The following is a 23,340-nucleotide window of genomic DNA, read 5'->3' on the forward strand; positions in this document are numbered from 1 at the left end:
TTGGATTTAGAAATGAGTGCCATATTCGTAATGAGCATCCCCAAATAACTCGAAAAGGATACCCATATAGCATATTTTGAAAAATCGTGTCCGCCATCTTGGATTTACAAATAAGTGCTATATTCGTTTTTCATCGACAAAACCGAGCATATCTGTAGGCACCTGATCGACAATGTCGGGCAAATCTGTAGGCACCTTTAACTTAATGATGAGTTAAGCAAGATACAATTTCCCCACTTTTGAGGGAAATGTTATTCCATGGCATCATTATTTGTATATTTGTGTGCGTGCCGACGAGCGTAGTTACAAGTTGCTTACGCCTACATGAATTTGGTTTTTGCCTCACTTGTGACAGTTCGTTTGATATGAAACTATCATTCTATGCGTTACTATTCTAAGCCTTATACTATAATGTTTCAGGGCTTCTATAGCTTATACGCGTGGCGCACTATGAGTTTCCGGAATGAATAAGAAAAACATACTATAAATGGTCAGAAATGAATTTATTGTTTCTCAAAATATTCTCCATTAGCGTTAATGCACTTTTTCATACGAATGAACCAATTTTGAAAACATTTATGCCAATCCTCCGTGACATTCTATGACATACTCTTGTCGTTTTTGGCCGTGTGAGAACTGGCGTTATGGTGGTGCAAAATGATACGGCGTTTACGGAGATTCACACGAACGCGTTTGAATTCAGCAAACCATCTATAAATAGTCGTTTTGCATGATGCTTCATCGCCAAAAGCAGTTTGAAGCCAAGCATAGCTCCGCTGAGCTGTTAAATTACACTTAAAGTGGTAGAAAATCATGCTTCGAAAATTTTCATGAGTTAAATCCATGGTGACGTAGATAACCAATATCTAAAATGACGCCACAACGTAAAAACAAGTGACAGTCGGATGAAACAAACTGTATTCTACAGCCAAAGAGTTCCATTTTCAAATGTTCTAATTACTTTTTAAATATTGTTTATGTAAATGGCCAGTTCCGGAAACTTATAGTGCGCCCTATGTATAAGTTATTTATGCAGCAATGACAGAAATTCATTTATTAAGCATATTTTACTTTGCCTAAGTAAAATTTATTCAATCAACTTTAATCCACATTGCAAACAAAATAAACTATAGTTTCATTACACTTGCAAAAGTTTTCAGACCATATTATGTCATTTGTACTAGTAAACATGAAAGCATAGAATAAAACTACCAAATAAACAAAACAAATCGTATATTTACTTATTAACATTTTCAAATATTACAACACCTAGTCATCATTAAAAACAACTTTTTTACCTTCAAATGGTAATATACCTGACTGCCGCTTCTTTGCTTCCCATGAAGGATGTAACTTCTCTGGTTTGACACTATTATCATTCCTGTCATTAAAATTCGTTTGTTGATTATTTCGGACCTTATTTATATGAAAATTATCGTTTTTATTAAACATTCTATCATTGTCTCTAAATTTATCTCTCCCTAAGTTATCTTTCCTAGTAAATTTATCATTTTTCTGGTTTTGTCTATCAAATCCACTAGACCTTTTATCAAAACCATTTTGTTTATTATGTCTATGAAACCTATCTTCATTGTCCTGGCGAAATTCCTGCCTTGGTTTTATCTTAGGAACATGTCCAAACCTAGCCGCTCTTCTAAGTTTTCTATTTCCCTCTTTGTGAAATTCTTTCACTTCATCTGGTGCTCTAGGTTCAGCCAATGACATGTAGTTTTCTCCAGTAGATGTTATAAAAAATGGATCTACAATTTTTACCTCCTTCTGAGGTGTATCATCCGAGTCCTTCTTAAACTTTCTGTTTAATATTTTTTCATTAAAATTCCTGTTCTTGTTGCTGTCTTTTTGTTTCTTTCCCAATTTTCGTAATGTTGCTACTGTACTTTCCTCTACATTTTTATTTGGTTTTCCTATTTTCAATTCAAATTTGTTTTCTTGTGGTACAGGACCTAACTTTACAATATGTCTTATGTTATTCGATATTTCATTATCTTCGTCATTATTACTATCATTGTCATTATTACTACTACCTTCACTGTCCCTCCCTTCACTTTCTAGATGTATGCTTGTGTCAACCTGTCTTTTTCTTTGTATCTTTGAAATACCTTCACCCCGACTTTCTTCAGACTCATTTCCTGACTCAATTTGTACAGTACCATCCTCAGAAGATCCTTCTTTATCACTAGAAACGTTATGATCAGAAACATCTAATTCACTATCTGAACCATCAAATTCCTGACTGTTTTTACTCACGTTAATATCTTCAACGTTCCAATTGCCTTCAGAATTAATAATATTAACTTTTCCTTTCTTTTTCTTTAATTTCTCTTTTTGTTTTTCCCTAGCTTCTTTTTTAATTTTTTGCCGTTCTGCTCTTGACATGAAGAGGTCATTTATTGGCACACCAGAAAATCTGCTACGAATAAATTTGTACTTATCTTGCATTGCTTTGTGAAGCAGCAATCGAGCACAAGCCTTTTCTTGATCGACTTGAGGTTTGTTTAAGTAGTCTTGAAGTTTGCCTTTGTGAGTTAGAATAAATTTGCCAATGTCTCTTGCTTTGATTTTCTGTAAAGTTAATCAAAATGGTATTTTTTAATTAATTTAATAAGAAAAAACATTTAATTAAAACTGCAAAAATAGGTCTCTCTTTAGACATCCATTTATTTAAGCAAATACTTTCTTTGCTTGTTGTTCCTACATATCATACTTGCCGTTTGAAACTTTACCAAGCCCTATCAAGCTTGATAACATGGTGTTTTTGGTTATGTTTTAGTTTTATTACCATTTAAACAGACTTTAACTAAAAATAATAAATAAACAACAAACTAAGTCTAAAATCTAAAATTAAAGTGCTAGCTATACATGCCTCTCTATCAAAGGAGACTTGAATCTAGAGGTAGAACATACATGGTTTTGTTAAAGCTTCATTACAATTCTCAAATAGTGACTCTCACGCACTCTATGATATCAACACAAAGCAGCATCAACACTGCTTCAATGTGTAAGTTCCTTTTGTATGAGAAATTATCATTATATGGAAAAATTTATTTAAGTTTCTGTTACATTGCAATGTTTTTTTTTGCTTTGTGAAAGATAATAAATTATTTAGAAATAAAAGAAAATTGTAATACATATAAAAGACAGTTTTTTTTTTATTTACCTTCATAATCAAAACTTCATTTATGGCGGATTCTGCCTTTCGCTTATTTTTTTCCTTCAAAGGTTCCGGTGCTTTCTTCTCCACCAATGCTTTAGCTTTTCTTGTCAACTTATGTATAATATGAATTTTGGCTTGGTTGAGTATCTTTTTGAGCAGGATAAGCTGAAAATTCACAAACATATTAATTAGAACTACTTTTAAATTACCTACTTAATTTGAGTAGCATACAAACCAAAACTAACTGCCTCCGTGGCCGAATGGTTACCATGCTGGACTGCCACACAGAGGTCCCAGGTTCGATTCCCGGGCCAGGAAAAAATTTATTTCTCTTGTGAGTTTGGATGTAATTTGTGGTTGTCTAAGTGTGTGTTCATGGCACCCAGACACAGGCTTGCCCTAGTGAGGGGTTGTCTAGGGTATCCAGCCTAGGTTTACCCAATCCGGGAAAACCCAGGTTTTCCCAGTTCTGATGGTTACACAGAAACCCGGGTTTGACTTTAATAACCAGGGTTTTTTGAATATTTTACTTAATTTTTTTGTTATTTATTATGTATAAACCACTTCGAATACAATAATAAATTTAATAAAAACACGCTTAGTTAAATAATTAAGTGTAAAGAAGCGTAGTTGCCACGTTTCTTCCTTACCAAACAATCAAGAAAACAAGCAACGCGTAAAATGGAATGGAAGATTTCATAAAGATTTTCTAAAATGTCTTGTAATCTGGAAAGTCCTGTTTCATTTATGATAATCCTTTTTGTGTTTTGACTATACTATGACCCGAAAACCCGGATTTTGAAAATAATAATAATAATAATAATAATAATATTTTTATTCTCTTCCACAATGAAACTTAAAGTTATTAATACAGAATTATATCTCCCTTTATTGTGGAAGACTGGTGCTCAAGCTAGGTAGAAACCTGTGTTATGAGACACCAGGTCTCCCTTTGCGTAACATTATTACATGTAAATAACAAAATACATTGGTGAAGTTACAATAGATTGAAGAACAAGTAAAAAATACAATTAAACTCTAACATAAAACTACAACAAAATAAAGCAAAAACCTAAAAATAAAAATAAATATAAAAATGGAAAATTGGAGATGTGTAAGTTATTGTAGTGTGTTGTTGTGTGTGTGTGTTTATGAGTATCTGTATGTGTGATGAATAATGACTGTGTGAATATGTGAATGTGTAATGATTGTGTAAAAATTATTTATGTGTGTAAATAGTATGATCAGTACCTATGTTTCATCAACTTATCAAACTAGTCCATAAAGCAACCTTGGTTGCAAAATTGGTCCGGGTTTCGATGCCCTAGTTATGTCGAGTGTTTGAGTAAAAAAAAGGTGAAAACTAAGACGTTGACGGTACTGAAGTTATTGTTATGATTTGTCTCTGTAAGAACTTGCAACCTTATTCACTGAATAATAAGAATTTGTCATACTTCGCATGCTTGCATTCTTTAACACAAAAATTTCACAGCTTGGAAGCTGAAACTACAAATATAACGACGGTTAATATACACACCTCGTTGTTAAATGCCTGTTTCACTGCTCCAACTTCCATTTTAAACAAAAATCTCTAAATTTCGTGATAACAGAGGTTATGTTAAGTTTCCAGTTCAAATAGAAGAATATTGCATAAAGTCACTCCATTAATCCAGTATGGTGATTCGTTATGCTGAAATAAGTTCAATATTACTTTTCGAATAATACTTCGAAAGAAAAACCAAAGTTGTGGGCAAAGTTTTGTCACGCAGATTTACACGCGACAAAATTTACACGAAATTGTCAATAGTTTAAATGTTTGAATCACAAGCACAGACTATTAGATCACAAGTCAGAAATTGTCAATGTCAATGTCACAACAAAACAGGTATGAGCTAATGGACGGAACATACTATAAAAATTATTACCATTTTGAGCAACAATGACAAATAAGACCTTATAGACGTGCGTACACAATAAATGATTTGATTTGATTTCAGCAATTCAAGCTATTAAGTTATTTTAATTCATCTATTAGTGGTCCCGTAACATCTAAAAATATTTTTAGTATTATTTAGGAAACGAAAACTGTCCACAATTTTTTTCGTCTTTAACTTTTTAAGAAACCATTTTCTTTTACGGTGCTTCTGTAATGATAAGGAACTAGTAATGTAATAGGTATTTCTCTAATACTTTTTGCCACATCTCTTCAAGTTTCCAATAAAAAAAAAACAAACTATTCTCTTTGGTCGGACCTGTCAATCCGAAATGTACGTAAAGAGTTTTTCACAAATTAATTCGATTTTATCAAGTTAATCTCGATTAAATTATTTAATTTTTAGTCCTATTCTATACCAGCAAACAAATATTTGTACTTTGTAGTGGTTATTTTATCTCTCACAGTTCTGGTGTTTGTGTTTTCAGCATGGCACCCCGGTTCGAAATCGCAGTTGGCCTGCGGAAAGGCCACAAAACTACAAAGATTTCCGCTGGACGGAAGGGTCTTACAGACAAGACTTTGAAAGTCAGACCCGCTAGATTGAAGGGCGTAAGTATTTTACTGATTTACGTTCATTCGCCTGTAGTTTTAGGTTATGTTTATATTCGACTTGAACCATTTAAAATGCATTAAAAACTTGAAGATCTCGGAAAATCTCAGAAGACTCGAACATACGTAAATAAAGATAATTAAGCCTTAGCATGTAAGTGTATTTGCATATATATATTATTACAAACTTTTATCCAGAAGTATACTTATCTGTATGCAACAAAATTCAATGTAAGTCATTTGTTTAGTACGTTGTTGATACTCTCTGTGGAGAAGCATTAGCCTGCAACTACACTAAAAGCACTTCCAACTCTGTTCCTATGGTCGATTTTTGAGATCTATAATTATAGAGAAACAGGGTAGGTACCCATACTATCTTGTTCTGATATTAAGTTTATGGTAAACCCTGTTATTATCCATGAACGGGTTAAGTAACCTTTCATAACAAACATATTATAGCTTTCTATTTTTGAAATAGATACAAAATTTTGTACCATATAATGCATTTGGATTTTAAGTTTTCTTTCAAGTAAAGCTCAGTTAGTGTAACAATAAGTGGCAGTAGCATTAACACGTTCACAGTCCCCATACAAAATGTTTGGATTTCCTCGTACGTCCCGCATATTATTCTCTATACAAGTCGAAGTACTTACGTCAAAATGTTATCTGAGCACTTCAACATACCTATTGAGTGCAATAGGAAGTAAACCATATCTTCTATTATCATGAAAAAATCAAAACTTTCAAGAGCCGCACTTAGGACTCTGGCCACGAAATATAGAGGAAAATGTATTGATATACATACTCCTTGTTATTCTTTGATTTTGAAGTGAGTCTTAGGTACGTCAGGTAACAGTCAAAGTAGGTAATTCTTTTGTTTATTTTTCCAAATTTGTTCACTTCACGAACTAAAAATGGTTGAACGGTTAAGGAGGATATTAGAAGATTCTGATTTTGAAGACGATTTGTTGGATTCTGACGAGGAAAATGAGGATGCAGCTTGTTTTTTGGAAATGAATGTCATCATTATGCTTGCCATGTTTTAACTATTTACATAAGTAAGAATATCACTTACCATCTCTTACCTCGTTCTAAAAAGAATTTGATTTTGCCATCTTTTTGGTGCCAACTGCAATGACATGATATGATCTATTTATCTTTGATATTACGGAAAAATCTAAATAGGATATAAGAGAAAATAAGCAACGTATCAACATGGCATTTAATTCTAAGAAACTGTACGTTATTGCTATGGATAAAGTAATAACGATTCTAAAAGAAAAATTGGAGAAGTATTTGCAAGATGACGAGGTAATAATAATTGTTTTGTTTTCTGTCAATATGACCATTTTTGTAAAGGTTTGATTGATGTTTGTTTGTTTGATTGGTTCCATAATTGTGTTATAGATTGAAATTACGAAGAGAAAATTGGAAGAACTTAATTTACCTCGAGCGATATTCTGCGAGTTGTTTTTCGAACTTTTACCGGACTGGGAAGTACTACCAGAAGAACAAGAAATTATTTTAACAGCCAAATGTACAAATTGCATGAAACCATGCGAATATCAGAACACCATAAGTCTCCAAGATATTTATTGTAAATATTGTACAGGGCAATGCTTTGTCAAATGTGGACACAGTATAAGATGTACTTGTTTAACATACGCCCAAGTCAAGTATGGTCTTGGTCCTTAACTTGAAGATTAAAAACACATTAAAAAATATGAAAAAGTGAACATATTTTTGATTTCTTATTTGAATTCCATCAATCACTTCAGTGTTCCAAACAGGTAGACAGTGGCATTCACCAAATATAATATTGTAATACATTTGCTAAGTTAGACTAAATGCGTACCTGGTAGTTTCTTAGTGACCCATATATGGGTCACGGACGTGTGGAACTAGTACGCCGTGATCCGTATATGGGTCACTGGACTGTGAAGGTGTTAAATAACATTTTGGGTCCAATTTTGTAGAGTCAGCACAAAAGAATAATTTATAACATTCTGTTGTGATTTTTGTATTTCTAAGTAAGCTTCAAAACACTGTAACAACCTATTACAAAAAATGGAGGTAGTTTTTATCATATGTATTAATCCAGCAACACTTTCTACTGGGTAAAAAAATACCACAGAGTATTTATGTATGATGGTTTTTAATTTTTTGAGCGCGCTGACGACATGGGGCTCTAGGTACCTTCTAACCAATAGTTAATGCATATGCACACCGCGAGACAACCAGTTTGCACATGACCTTTGGAGACGACATACGAACAAAGTGAATATGGGTAAAAAATACCCAGTAGCAACACTACTTGTTATATTATTTTTCAGTTTACTTATGATTATTTTTGTCAGTCTTTATGACAACCAAGGTCAGTCAGAGAAGATTGTAGCACCCTTTTCGGATTTCAAGAACACTGTATACAGTGGTATCATATGTCCCAAAGGAGAATAAGTGGTTCTAAGAATAAGTGGTACTAGGTGGTGAAGGTGAAAAGAGAAAATAATGGAGCTGTGATGGCTAAGGGGAGGATCGGCTTGAATGATTTAGCTTTGAGTCTTGTAATGCCACAGATACAGAAGAGGGCATTAGTACCTAATTTATCATCATCTATAAAAACAAAAACGAAGTTTATGCTCAATGATGGCTGGAATATTGAAACTACGTCGCCAAGGACATCTCGATCTCACCCACCTGTTACTGCTTCTCGCTGCGCCGTATGTGAATGGAAAAAAGACCAGAAGACAAAGACAGACTGTGAATTGTGCTTCAAAAAGATATATAGAGAGCATACGATCTCAATTTGTGGCGATTGCTACGATAGAGTAAAATAGATTAATTTGGACCAACAACGAGCTTGGAACGTATTGCTTCATGTCGATTTTATCAGTGTTCGCGTATTATAAAAATACTGATATTATGTTATTTTCATAGTACATTAAATCTATTTTTTTATATTGATCTCAATTTTGCATGTTCCTAAAAATAAAAAGTATATTTGTTGATTCTTATAGCAGTATACATTTTTTTTTTTAGTACTTTTCTACGATAATCTATAATTTTTAGTTATAGTTATTCATTACAAGTTGTATTTTGTAATTTTATTTATTAAGAATAACATCATTAAAACTGCTACATGTTCACAGATTGATAAATCAATTTTCTATTCTTAGATAATGCCCTTAAATTCTGTGGTATTTTTTACCTGGTTGTGAGTAATCGTAGCCAGTTCCGGGGGGTATATTAATCATCACTACAATTACACTGTTGAATGATAAACGGTGCGTACCCAGGAGATTCATCTGCTTGAGGGAAATTTTCCACAAAAAATCTCCAAATGATGTACCAGTTGTAAGAAATTCACCATCTTTCTGCAGATAAGACTTATTAACTTTATAGCTTTTTTGTTATTGAGTTTGATGTACAGAAAGATAGTGATTTTCTTACCATGGCTATATAAATTAAAGACTTTTTGTGGAAAATGTCACTTATATGGTTTTACCTTTAAATAGACCGTATCTACTTACACTTCCCTTTGTGCCTATAGCCCACATATCTGGGCTATAGGCACAAGGAAATTCAAGCTGCTTGTAAAGGCAGCTTGTTTCAATCCCTGCTTACAACCAATATTATTTGATTCCTATTTATCTTAACACTTGTTAATTTTACATTTCAGCTGCAAACTAAACATTCAAAGTTCGTACGCGACCTTGTCCGTGAAGTTGTCGGTCATGCTCAGTACGAGAAGCGGGCTATGGAGTTGTTAAAGGTTCGTACACACCCAAAGTTACTAAACCTTCAGACGCATTACCCAGAAATAACAGAACAATAATTCTAATTTTCAAATACAAACACATAAAGAAATGCAAATTAGTAGTTGAAAAATAGACACAATGCTTCGACTCTGCGCCATTGTAAGTTGAGCCTTAAAGAACTGAACAATTCTCCTGGCTTCTACTGTTTTGATCTCCTCTGGTTGGCTTTTTTTCCTTACATTCATTTAATAAATCCAAGTTCAAAATTTCTTTAACATAGATAAGCAAATTACTAGTGTTGCAACGAATAGTATTTCACCTTCATGCCGAATACCGAATATTCGGTCCGGAGTGACGCCGAATAGTCGAATATTCGGCCAAACAATTCGGCCTCATTAATGATGTTACGAAAATAGGCGCGCAAACCGCATTACAGCAAAGATAGCTATACATACATATATGTTAAATGAAACCAGTAATGATGCATGAGTTTGTAAAAAGAAACAAAAGGAAATTTTATTTTCAAGTTTATAATTCAAATTTATGACACCTTAACGAAGAAAGTAATTGTTTATTTCACTTCAGTTTAATTAACTTTGAAAAACTTAATTTTATTTTCATTTGCAAATAATAAGTACTAAGTAGATTTTGTGTGTTAGCGTTTATTTAATCATGATTTCATGACAAAATTACATAATAAGTAGGTAGTGTTCATTTGATTACCTCTTTTTTGATCTCATAGAAGTTACTATTTGTCATAATTTACTGTATTTTCTTATTTCTTCCTCCTGATTTTAGGTATTGGGGCGAATAGCAAAAAATAGGCAGAATAAGCCGTATACCGAATAGTAACCGAATATTCGTTGCAACTCTACAAATTACACTTCAAATTATAACAATAATAATAATACACACTTTCAACATAGCCGCACTAGGCAAACCCTGCATCGCGGGTGCCATGAACACATACATAGACAACCGCAAATTACACCCAAATTGACGCGAGAAATAAATGTAGGCTATGCTATTATTTCTTCCGGCACGGGAATCGAACCTGGGACCTCTGCGTGGCAGTCCGGCAATTCCTCTTTAGGATGAGTTTCTGTCTAGATAGTACTGGTTTTAAATTGTTCAAAATGTATTATTTACAATATTAATTGGATGCTAATAAGCAATAACGTGTTAATCAAAATTTTAGTTTTGCGAAAATGGCCCACTTTTTTAGTGTTTTTGACAATTAAATCTAAAATTTACAAAATGAAAACTTTTGCAATGTAGGATAAGATGTATTGTTATCAAAAGCAAGTCACAGTAACAAGTAGTTTTTTTTATAATACCAAGTGACGGGACGAACAAGTCGTGCGGCTGGTGATAAGCGACATGCCTATTCATAACAGTTGCAGTGCTACTCGGAGCTTTAAATCGCAAAGATCTTGGGCGCACTGCAACTGCACCCGTCACCCTGAGACATCAGTTGATAAGTCCCAGGTGCCTGTAATTTCACCAACACCCTTTCAAACCGGAATGCAGTAATGCTCACATTACTGCTTGACGGCAGAAGTAGATAAGGTGGCGGTATTTCCCTGTACGTACTTTTTCACAAAGACTTCTTCTGTTAATAAAATTAAAATAGAAAACCATTTATTGCATAAAAATCACAGTACATTACACATTCGCAATATAACTGCAATATATTATACTTTACGCCTAAAACACAAGACATAGAACAAATGAACAGTCCAAAATGCGTCATATTATAGTACAAGTAATGAATAATTATTTAATTAATAAATTATAAGCATAACAGTGTGCACTGTGCTGTTATAGATCCTAAATCCACTCCGCTTATTGTCGTCTTTAAATGTTATGTGACGCTGGTTTTCAGTGGACGCGGTTTTAAATATATGTGGATAAACACGGAACTTTAATAATAAAATATACAGTACTATATAAGTGAGGATCTAATAACTTTTTCAGAGGCGAATTCCTTTTCAAATCTTCTCTATACAGCGTGTCCCAAAATTCAACGATAAGCGGGCGCTGGAGGGTGGACCTGCGCATAACTACTTGAGGAAAAATAAGAAAAAAAATATTATCATTTTTTTTTAAATTACGATAAAAAAAATGTTATTCTTCGAAAATTTACTCCCTTAATGATATTTTAAATCACCACGACCACAATTTTTCAGATATTTCTGATGTTTTTATTTTAACGGCCACCTAAGTAGTACTGCTGTCTACCACAACTCTTAAAATTCCCAGAATGCCTGCAATTTTACAAAAAAATCCATCAAAATATTTTTTTTCCTTGAAATTTTGAAATATTTTTACCTGCAGTCGACTTTCACTCATCGTTTTGTAAAAAAAAAAGTACGGACACCACTGCGGCAAGTATTTTTAAAAATTGACGCAACTAACCAAGATTCCAAAATAGTATAATACTTTAAGGCGCAAAAAAATATTGGTACCATTTCTAAGAAAGACTAAATTTCTTGATTATTGTTCTTATTCATAATAATCACTTTCACTATGTGCCGAAAAAAGATTACTTGATGCAATTTCTTGGAATTTCAATGGCACATGTGCGTAGTCGATACAATTTAGAAATTAGAGAGAGAAAGATAGCGAGAGATATACGTTAGAAAGAGATAGATAGATTTACATTATTAGATAGACATTATCGTAATTGAAAAATAAAATGAGATAGATTTTTTTTCTTATTTTTCCTCAAGTAGTTATGCGCAGGTCCACCCTCCAGTGCCCGCTTATCGTTGAATTTTGGGACACGCTGTATAACATGAAGTGAAAAAATCACTTCTACCATGCAAGTATGCTGCCCTCGGAACAAAAAAGGGCACAACCAACTAACATTTTTACATACATAATATGTGTTATAAAGTCCATTACCAACGGATTATATTTTTGGATAAACTTAGTAATGTACGGAACTGTGCCCTTTAATTCTATTCATAAGTCACATATTAAAAGCCAGATTTAAATCAATTATGCAATTATAATTTTTTTTTTTAATAATTTTTATAGCTCGAGCTGAAAAAGAAAATTAAAGTATTTTTAAAAACGGCTAATTTAAATACAATGAAAGTTTCTGTATAAAACATGTATATTTATCAACATCAACTCGTTTATACGTCCCACTGCTGGGCACTGGTCTCATCTCGGCGAGGGTTTAGGCCATAGTCCACCATGCTGGCCTCGGGTTGAGGACTTCACACGTTTTCTGATGATTGTCAACCTTCTTCGATGTGCCGGTTTCAACGCAATGTTTTCGTTCACTGAAAAGCTCTTGTAAAATTACAAATAAAACTTTATTTATTACGTTGTCTTCATCTGCAATCAGTCCTTGAACCATTAACAGATACGTTAAGGTATGAAACTATAGGGTTTTTAGATAGAGTTTCTAAAGTTTTTAATATAATTTGAAATACATAACCGTGTGACAATGTTCTTCCTTAGTCATTCATTACTCCGTTAATTGTGTTATTCTGTGATATTTTTCTAGTATTTTGAAGCAGCTAAAGATATAATAAATAAACTACAAATAAATATGAAACTGTATTTATTATTCTATCTATTTATTCATTATGTTACATTCTGCAAACACATTTATCATTACAGATATATATCCAAATCGATAATGTCGAATCACATCATTATTAAAATTAATTAATTAATTGATTATTAAATACATTTCATTCAAATAATAAAAAATAAATAAAAAACTTAAACGTTTCAATTTCTTATATCTATTTATTACATATAATGTCAAAGGCTACTTCTGCGAATCTCGACATCGAATAACAAAAAATATCCGTTTCTTTAGAAATTTCATTTAAAAGACGCAAAGCAGTAGTGAGCGGCGCATGCTCCAGCACTCTGGTCCTGCACGGTGGCAGCGCTAGACTCTGTTGTCGCACGACGCGACGTAGGTGTGTATTTGGCACGAGGAGGTCGATTTGTTCCAGTATTTGCGGATTGCACAGTAAGCCGCGATAAATTTTAAATACATAAAGTGATGAGAGCCAAGTACCTCGTACTTCGTGTGTGTAATAATAGCCAAACCATTCCTCGGAAAAATGGTGACGGGTACATATTTGGGAACATAGGATACACTTCAAGTACGCGTTTTAGCAAAAAATCGACTTAAATACCAATTTCAGCGTTAGTGACTAAATCGTTCTCATTCATGTACATACGGCAATCTATCTAAATAAGTATTAAGTAATAGTTTTGTAAACTTTATTGTACATCAACCAGACAAATGGAACTTTAAAATCCATGCACTTTTATAACGGTCCAGCATATTTTACATACTTGACAATTAAAAATGTATGTATAATATCATAATTGTCGCTCTCATTCTTGTCTACTTTTAAGTCAAATAGTTACTTTAAGCCAAACATTTACTTGAAATATAACAATTAGATGGTGGTAGTGGTGGTGATGATGACGACGATGATGTGAATGGTAATGATGCTGATGATAATGGTGATCATGATGATGATGTTGATGGTGGTGATGATGATATATTGATGTACAACAAAGTTTATATGACATTAACAAAATACTTATTTAGATTTATTTATTAATTACATACACATAGATAGATGGTCTAACATGGATGAGAAGGATTTTGATACAAGAAGTTAGATTAAAATATTTGTTATATGTTAAATGTTCTTTTGTGAACGATAAAATGTGTGTTGTAATAATAATTTCTCATTACTGTGCCGTCTTTCTCATTTATGTTTATGAGAAAATCATTCGTGTTACTGCAATCACATTCGTGTGACCTAAAATATCGGTTTTTTTTTTGTATTTAACTTAAATACTTCTGTGATTTTATTATTATTGACATTGCTTGAACTTATATGTACGTTTAAGACCTTGAAGAAAAGAAAAAGTGTTTTACAAAAATTACTCAAAAAGTGCCATTGAAATTCGGAAAGTAAAATTCACCCTATGACGTTTTAATAATTACAAAATGCTTTATTATTCTTATTTTGATAATTGATCTACTAGTACCGAAATCAGTTTTTATTCATATGCATTTGAACAAGAATAGCCGGATTTGATTATCTATATTTAATTAAAATTAAAAACTTTAAAATATGTCTCCTCTTCGTATTTTTCATAAACATAGTTCTTCAGTGTATTTATTTTATTTTATTTTATTTTATATGATACAACAACGGATAACAGACTACAAATTATACTTAGAACTACTGCATATGTAACGTTATAAATCTGATATCCAATTATAATTATACACAACATTCAGAATGTATGTATGTATGTATGTATGTTCTTACAAAAATTTACAATTCAAATGAGTTTGTGCTCAGTAATTGGATGAATAATCGGTGGATGGTGATTCAAATCCCTATAAACGGCTCAGGACCAGTGAAGGCCTCCCTTGCACCAGTCTTGGCCAGTTTATTTGCTGCCTCAAGTACACATATTGCGCTAAACATTACAATGTTTTTTTTTTTTTGTAGGTGTCGAAGGACAAGCGCGCCCTCAAGTTCCTTAAGCGTCGTCTGGGAACGCACATCCGTGCTAAAAGGAAACGTGAGGAGCTCAGCAACGTGCTCACCCAGATGAGGAAGGCAGCCGCTCAGGCACACCACCACCATTAATTACAATAAATTCTAATTAATTACCCTGTCTTTTATTGTATAATACAATTTCACAGAATATTCATTTAAAAATCACTTGACCTCGGTGTCGTCGCGGTTAACTCTATGTGATGAGGAGGTCACTGGTTCGATTCCCGGTAGAACCAACTTGAGAAATAAACTTTTAAATGGGCCTTGACGTGGATGTTCTGGGTAGTGTCCATGAGTTAATTTCGTCGCTCTGGTACTCGTAGTACAGTGAATTTCCTATTACAGTCAGGTAATTAGTGTGATTGTCTGTCACTTATTATTATTCATCAACCAACAAATTGAAGTACCGCTATGATGACGATTAGATTGATAAAGATAAATTTAATTTCATTATAACTTAATCTAATACAAGTGAAACAAACTCAAAGGAAGCTATTATTATTATAATAAATAGTAAAAACAAACCTTACAGTGTTATTACTATACTATACTAACGCAATGGTAGTTTTTCACTATAGAAATTTCAGGACTATGAACAACTTTTGTTTCATAATTTGTTACAAAATGTACAGTTTACCGTTAATATTTTTTTAAGTTTTTGTTGTACTGTCTGATACTTTAGATGTGTATTTAGTAGTTTCTCAAGTTATATTGCGGCGGAACGGAATGGAAGCGAATTTTCGTAACGATATTGTACGGACAACGGCACATCGTACTACACATTTTTGTTCGAAAATCGCCTCCAGTGCAAAGGAACAGGTTAAGTCAATGTGTAGCTTGATATGCTGGCGTGTGCACATAGCGTAATGAACTGTATGCTAAATTGTGTAATGTACAAACTAAATACGAGCCAAAAATCACGACGCGGAATTCTAGCGCATTCGCGAGAGTGAATCCGCGGGAAGTGACGCGAGGCGCAGTGTGACGTCAAATATAGAGAGTATGGTTTATGACGAAATAGTACAGCCTAGGCGCAGTCGCGAGAAAGCTCGCGAACGCTCGAGCATTCGAACGTTCCGCCGCAATGTAAATTGAGCTTAAATTCAAACGTACTTTTAAATTTTCATTACCGCACAGAGTTCTCACTGCATAGAGCAAGATCTATTTAAATATTTTTGTATGAAAGCAAAATTTGACGAATTATCATGAAACAAATTTTTTTGTTTATGATGTTGGTAATTATAGTCCTGCGAGATTGTTAGTATTTTAAAAATAATCCTGTAAACAGTCTTATGGCTTTAACAATTTAATCTTAGAACCTATAGTGTGGTTGCGATGCTTAAACTAAGTACCTAAATGAGCAAGTGCCATGTTTATGCATACTTTATTTAAAAACAGATTTGCTATATTTCTTTAACAAAGTTTTATTGTTAAAGATTGGTTATTAATAGTTCTCACAAGAAACCAAATACTGTCATAATTCAAAAATGGTGGAATTGAGAAAACTATTTGAAAGTTCAAAAGTTACTGAAGCAATTAATTTATATTTTCGTTTATATTCTTATCCACCAACCATTTTACATACATACATGTTAACCTAATATTATGTATAAATAATCCTATAATTCGAAATTACATTCATTCGGTATTTTTTATTTTGAATTTTCGAATCGTGTCTTAGTAACTGTCAAGAGCACATCAAGCTTGACACTGTACTTTGAACCGTTCCTATCGTAAGCGGCATATAGTTAGATTTAAGTCTTAATAGTGAAGCTTGACGTGCTCTTGACCTTGTACCTACATACACCATTACAAAATACAAATAAAAGGTAAATGTTGTTTATGGATTACATTTATTTCTCTCGTGAGTTTGGCTGTAATTTGTGGTTGTCTATGTTTGTGTCCATGGCCCCCGCGACACAGGGTGTGCGTTAGTATTATTATTAATAATAAACATTGTCTTTTATTTTTATTTATGCCCAGTTTTCAAATGGAAATACTATCCATTCGCTACATGTGTTACTCCATTATCTGTCAAAAACCACAAGCAATATGTCATTATCTTCAGTCTTTTATCCCGTTTATTTTGTGATCGTATATAATACGTTTGTTACGCGAGACTCTTGTTTCGGTACACCAAACGAGAGCTCAACATAGCATAGCATGCGAAATTGCTGCCTAACGAAGTCGTGTGCTTAATGTTGTGATAGCAAATTGTCCATGAAAAATGGTCTTGTACATGTAACACAGTCGTCGTTTGCTGATTCATTGGTAGTTTATAAAGAGGATCACACAATTTTATGTTTGTTGACGTACAGATGACAGCATATCAAGCTACACATTGACGGATCTTGATTCGTTGCTCTTCAGGCGATATTCGAATAAAAGTATATAGCTAAATGTGCTATTGACTGTATCTATACTGGGTGTAAATTTAAGACGGGGCAGCAAGGCCAGCTACTTTAATCGTTGAAGTTATAGGAAAACGGTTCAAGGAGACTATCCATAAATTTTGAAGATACTTTGATTGGCATTCACAGATTTTGAAAAAATGGCGCAATCAGCAAGATGACAGGCAATTTTTACAAAACTTTGTTTATGCCACTGGATCCGGTCTCTGGTAAGGATCAATAGTCTCTATGGGGCCAACTGAGGTAAGAGTACTCGAAATATCAGAAAACTTTTTACCATACATTTTGTAGGGACATATTTACGAACTTAAGCGTTAATGTGTGAACCGATTTTGGTGGTTCTTTATTGTTGGAAAGAGGGTACCTCAGTATATAGTGGTCCCATTTAAATTTGATGAAAATATTCCACCTGCAAGAGTGGCAAACTATGGGATAAATGACTATTGAGGCAGGTTTTTTCTTGGCTTTTAACGTTATAAATTAAAGTCATGGGTAGGTATAACTCATTTTTTTATACATGTCGCTACAGTAATTCGAATTGTCAACCTCTCCACTGTAGAACGGTTTACTAGAAGACGCTAGTTAGAATCAAGCCGCATCGAAATATTTTTTTCCATGCGTTCGATCTTTGTACCTATCTATTAATAATTATAACCTCTCCATTGTCAAGCAAGCGTTCTTACAATGAGCAGAGACCACTCGTATCTGTGAAATGAATTTACTTTTTTATTAATATTTCCATTACTTTTACCTACGTCAATATTTACATTTCGACAGTTTTGTATTCTAATGTTTACTGCGTGAGATCTTTTTTGAAACTAGATTATGCAAAACCCTGATACGCTTGCCTGAATAATTTTACTAGTTCGTGACCATAATAATTCAAGGTTTGATCAATAGTTTCTTAACTAAATTGGCTTTGCTTAATACACCTTTACCTTTAGAAAAAAAAGAAAAATCTAGATTTTTCTTTTTTTTGTAGGTATTGTGAGTTGCAGTGCCATTCAGAGCTTTTCATCGCAAAGATCTGAGGGGCAATGCCACTGCGCTCGTCGCCCTGAGTCGACATAAGTTGACAAGTCCCAAATGTCGGTAATTTCACTAGTATCCTTACTCTTCAAAATCATAATATCATCATCGTAGTAATGCTCACATTACTGCTCGGCGACAGAAATAGGTAAGATGGCAGTAGGTACTACCCTGGATGAACTCCTTCACAAGGACTTCTACTGTTACTAAAAACTATAAAAGAGAAGTTTTCTTTGTAGACCCCCCATTGGTTCAGAGGTTTAAAAAAATGGAGACAGACAATCTTGACTGATCGAAATGGAAGATGTGGATGCGTCGCGCCGCCGCCGTTTGCTGTCGATGGTTTTTCCAAACCACTACCGCTGAAGAGTTTCACCGTCGTAAAAAATATTTTCTTTTAGATAATGACGTATTGTATATATAGCTTTTTAAAATTAATTATTGTATATTTTAATACCATACTTCAGTAACCTCGTCGTCAACATTGTATACAAGCACTGATGCGTGTTGATGAGGCGAAAGATTTGGGTCAGCATCGTAGCAAAGAGGTTGTTGTTTCTACCTACCCCGATGGGAAAAGGGCGTGAAGTATATGTATTATTAAGTACTTCCGTAAAATTGAAACGTATCACATTCGTGTCCTCATATTGCTGAAAATCAGTGCCACGACACGGTAAACAAACCGGTTGTGGCTAAAGCTGAGCAAGTCCCGTTTGCACTAGTCGCGACACGCATGACGATGAATTACCTGCATATTTTGTATTATTATTGTTCCTCAATGTCCTTTTGTTTTTATTATTATTTTTGTTTTTTGTTTATATGCGTGTTTGTGATTGTGCAATAAATGGCTTTCTATTTCTATTTCTATTTCTATTCCTATAGCAGTAGAGCTCCTTGTGAAAGAATTCGTCCAGTGAAGTACTGATAACTACCTTACCCATTTCCCCCGCCAAGCAGTAATGTTATCATTACTGCGTGTCGGTTTTGCAGGGTGCTGGTAAAATTACAGGCAATTATCTATTGGAACTTATCAACTTATGTCTCAGGGTGACGTGCGCACTGGCAGTGTTCGTCAGATCTTTGCAATTTAAAGCTCTGAGTGGCACTACAACTGCTATACACACGTGTCGCATAGCACCAGGCGCATGACATGTTCGCCCCGTCACTTTATATTATTTTATAAAAACTATATTATATATGTGTACATTGTACTAATAAATAAAAACAAACGTCAATGTATGTACAGGAGTTACATAGTGTTATCTTCTGTTACTAATTAATGACGTATGGTTACAAGGGGGGCCTCGTTACAAGAGGTCGACAAGCTATCAGCTTGCGTAATTACAACAGTTGTATTGGGCAAATCAGCATATTGTATCTGCAAAATAATTAATTTTGATGAATGCTTGAAGGAGAACCGTGCTCAACAGGCAGATGATACAGACAGGTCGAAACCTATCCTCAAGGAACCACTGAAGGTCTTACTAAAATTACTTTTTGATTAGGGGAAGGCCGGGCAAAGTGAATACCCCGGGCAAAGTGAATTCTCCCCACTACTCCTAAATTATGAGTTTGTCATTCAACATGTCACTACTGTTATGTTCGGCCATCTTGATTCAGTACGCGGCAAACATCGAAGCGAGGGGCCGCGTCACGTCCCGTCCGCGGAACGAAGATTTGTGTTTTCGTAAATAAAAGATTGATTTTACGCGGTAAGTACATTGATTATTTCTCCTGTGTTACTAGTTCTTGATTTTTAGGAATGTCTTAATTTAGTAGCATATCAAAGTAGGTTTTTATGGTATATTTAACAGAGAGTCAGAATTATTAGTTTTTGTTTGAAATGTGTTAACCTCAAAACTTACCTAGTTGGGCAAAGTGGATATGGTATCCACTTTGCCCACTATTTCTCATTGCTGACTTATTATCTAAAAATGTCTTTTATTTGTTTCAGATGGTAAATAAATATAAAAAAAAAAAACTAAGCAAGGGACGTGGGAGGAAAATGCTATGCAAACGGCTATTAATTTGTGCAAAGCTGGAGAATCAATAAAAAGCACAGCTAAAAAGTATGGTTTGGCTTATGCAACCTTGTATAGGCATGTAAAAACCGGCATCGCTGCTTCAAAACTTGGTAGATTCCGTCCTGTTTTTACTGAAGATCAGGAAATAGAGTTGGTGACATATCTTAAAGATATGGATTCTGTATTTTTTGGCTTGACACGAGATGAATTTAAACATTTAGCGTTCATCTACGCCAAGAAAAATAATTTGAACTACCCGAAAAACTGGGACAAGTACGAAAAAGCTGGAGATGATTGGTTATCGTCATTTTTGTCTCGTCACAATCAAATATCCCTCAGGACTCCAGAGGCAACATCGGTTGCAAGGGCAAAAGGATTTAACAGACGTGAAGTTGGACGTTTTTATGAAAACCTTGAAGCTTTGACAGTAAAACATGATATTGATGCATCCAGATTATATAACATGGATGAAACTGGTATATCTACAACCACAAATAAGCCGCCTAAAGTGCTATCAACGAAAGGAAAAAAACAAGTGGGCATAATAGCTAGTGCAGAACGTGGTCAACTAACGACAGTCATAGGTTGTTGTAATGCCGCTGGTTCATTTCTCCCACCATTCTTAATTTTCGCCAGAAAAAAGATGCGACCTAGACTACTTGATGGTGCGCCTCCCGGCACTCAAGGAACCTGTACTCCAAATGGCTGGACTTCTGGTGAGGTGTTCTTTGACAACATGTTCGACCTACCTCTGAGAAAAAAATACTTCTTTTATTGGATAACCACGAGAGCCACAAGTATTACCCAGCTTTAGATTACGCCAGCAAGAACAATGTCGTAATTTTATCCTTGGCCCCACACACAACTCATAATATGCAGCCCATGGATGTAGCGGTCTACGGCCCACTGAAAACTTACTTTGAAAGGGAGGTAAATTTGTTTCAAAAATCGCACCCAGGACGCATTATAAATCAATACGATGTAGCCAGACTGTTATCACCAGCTTTTCTGAAAAGTGCAGTAGCTCAAAATGCAGTTCATGGATTTGAAAGACCTGGGATTTGGCCAGTGAATAAATATGCTTTTGGTGACGAAGATTACGAACCAGCCGCTGTGATTGCAGGCACGTCTAATATGAATATTGGCACAGAAAGTATAAACTCAATAGAAACGATCGATATTCCCAGACCTTTTGCAGACACTTCTTCAACTCCATCGCCTTCACTTCTTCAAGAACTGATTCCATCAAATTCAGTAGATCCTTTATCAGAAATATTTCCATCTCGAAACAGAACTCCCTCTTGTGAGGTTCAAGACTTTGTTGCGCGCATTGTTAACACGCCTGAAAAGATTCGTAGCGACGGGTGTACATCTGAACCAGAACCTGGATGTTCGCGAATTGTCTCCGCTTTTGGGCCAGATATAGCTACTCAGAAAGGTGACGCAGTGCTGCCGGAAACTGAAGTAAATATTCGACTAAATACTAGCCGTGACAACTCACTTGATCCGAAACCGGGATGCTCAACCTCTCACTGCAGTCCCTTGATGTTAAGACCTATTCCAAATCCTGCCAAACCAATGACCACGCGTAAACGGAAATTACAAAAATCGGAAATATTAACCAGTACCCCAATCAAGGAAGATCAAAAGCAGAAATATGACAAAAATAAAGTTAAGAATATTACTAAAAGACTGAATGATAATTCAAAAAATGTTCCTAAGAAGACTAATACAAAAAAGAAAGACAAAAGAACTGCTAAAAAGGTTAAGCAGCCAAAGGAAATGAAAGAATTTAAGGATATTTTATGTTTTTTTTGCGGTGAAATATATATTGAAGAAGACGGTAAACCAATTGAAAACTGGATTCAATGTGACATTTGTCAAAAATGGTGTCACGAAGATTGTTCTGCCTTTGATGGCACTCAAGGGTATACCTGTGATAATTGCCAATCTTAATTTTCTAATTTTATGGTCAAGTTATGGTTTTTTTTCAGTTTATCAAAATTATTTCAGAGGTTGAATATGGGTATTCACTTTGCCCAAGTAGTGTGTTCACTTTACCCGGGGTACCGGGCAAAGCGAATACTTTCGTACATTTTTTTTATTTTTAATTGGAATTGATTATTGTTTAAATATTAATGTTAACTAGTGTTCGTATTTGCAAGAGCAATAAATAAAGACTGATTTGTGATAATTATTTTGTTTTTGTATTGTATACCTTTTTTGCTATAACCTTAAATACCTTAAGGTATCCATTTTGCCCGACCTTCCCCTACTAAAATCACCTTACTAGTTATTTATATTACGTCAAGTGCAGTCTGTGGGTTGCGGCCTACGTGTCTAATATAATAACACACACAATCAGAGTGCTGATGTGGCTGCCGTGGAGGTGTAGGCCGTCGGGGATGTTTGCCGAGGCTCAGACAGTTGTTTTCATGGCCATCGTGGGGAAAAGATGTGCATTTGCGCTGGGGCGCCTCCATGGAGGCTCCAAAAGCATCCTGTGTGTGTTCACAGATCGGCGGGACTCACCCTGCGGAGATAGATTAATCTTTACTTCATAGGTAAGCAAATTTCACTTGAAATCGTCGTACTGATTAAACTCTACTGCTCATTCGTAAAGACGTCGTTTAGTAGAATAGCTGTATTGTCCCTTTAATTTAAAACTAGATCATAAGTTATTTTCTTTACTAACACCATATGGATTTTTATCTGAAATACCTAAATGATTTGAAAAAATTAATCCCTTTAGCAGGTACTCCCTTTTTAGAGTCTTTGATCTCCTGTGACTTCGTGTTCGTGATATTTCATAAAATCAAGCTATTTAGAAC

At 34.4% G+C, this 23,340-nt stretch overlaps 3 protein-coding genes across 3 annotated transcripts; 2 read left to right on the forward strand and 1 right to left on the reverse strand.

Moving 5' to 3' along the window:
- Nucleotides 1–1,269: 1,269 nt before the first annotated feature.
- Nucleotides 1,270–4,923, reverse strand: LOC113240321 (putative uncharacterized protein DDB_G0285119). The gene is made up of 4 exons (XM_026477595.1): nucleotides 4,713–4,923; nucleotides 3,179–3,340; nucleotides 2,381–2,583; nucleotides 1,270–2,197 (listed from the first exon to the last, which is right to left on the reverse strand). Exons 1-4 carry the CDS (start codon nucleotides 4,749–4,751, stop codon nucleotides 1,270–1,272), a joined length of 1,332 nt encoding a protein of 443 aa, XP_026333380.1. The 5' UTR covers nucleotides 4,752–4,923.
- Nucleotides 4,924–5,381: 458 nt separating this feature from the next.
- LOC113240312 (60S ribosomal protein L36) lies at nucleotides 5,382–15,155 on the forward strand. The gene is made up of 4 exons (XM_026477585.1): nucleotides 5,382–5,442; nucleotides 5,597–5,720; nucleotides 9,400–9,492; nucleotides 14,995–15,155. Exons 2-4 carry the CDS (start codon nucleotides 5,598–5,600, stop codon nucleotides 15,133–15,135), a joined length of 357 nt encoding a protein of 118 aa, XP_026333370.1. The 5' UTR covers nucleotides 5,382–5,442; nucleotide 5,597; the 3' UTR covers nucleotides 15,136–15,155.
- A 5,340-nt stretch (nucleotides 15,156–20,495) lies between these two features.
- Nucleotides 20,496–21,323, forward strand: LOC113240324. Its single transcript, XM_026477596.1, has one exon. It carries the CDS (start codon nucleotides 20,496–20,498, stop codon nucleotides 21,321–21,323), a length of 828 nt encoding a protein of 275 aa, XP_026333381.1.
- The last annotated feature ends 2,017 nt before the right edge of the window (nucleotides 21,324–23,340 follow it).

This window comes from Hyposmocoma kahamanoa, unplaced genomic scaffold (genome assembly GCF_003589595.1).
Source record: "Hyposmocoma kahamanoa isolate Upper Pololo Valley unplaced genomic scaffold, ASM358959v1 130, whole genome shotgun sequence".
Taxonomy (NCBI): Eukaryota; Metazoa; Arthropoda; class Insecta; order Lepidoptera; family Cosmopterigidae; genus Hyposmocoma; species Hyposmocoma kahamanoa.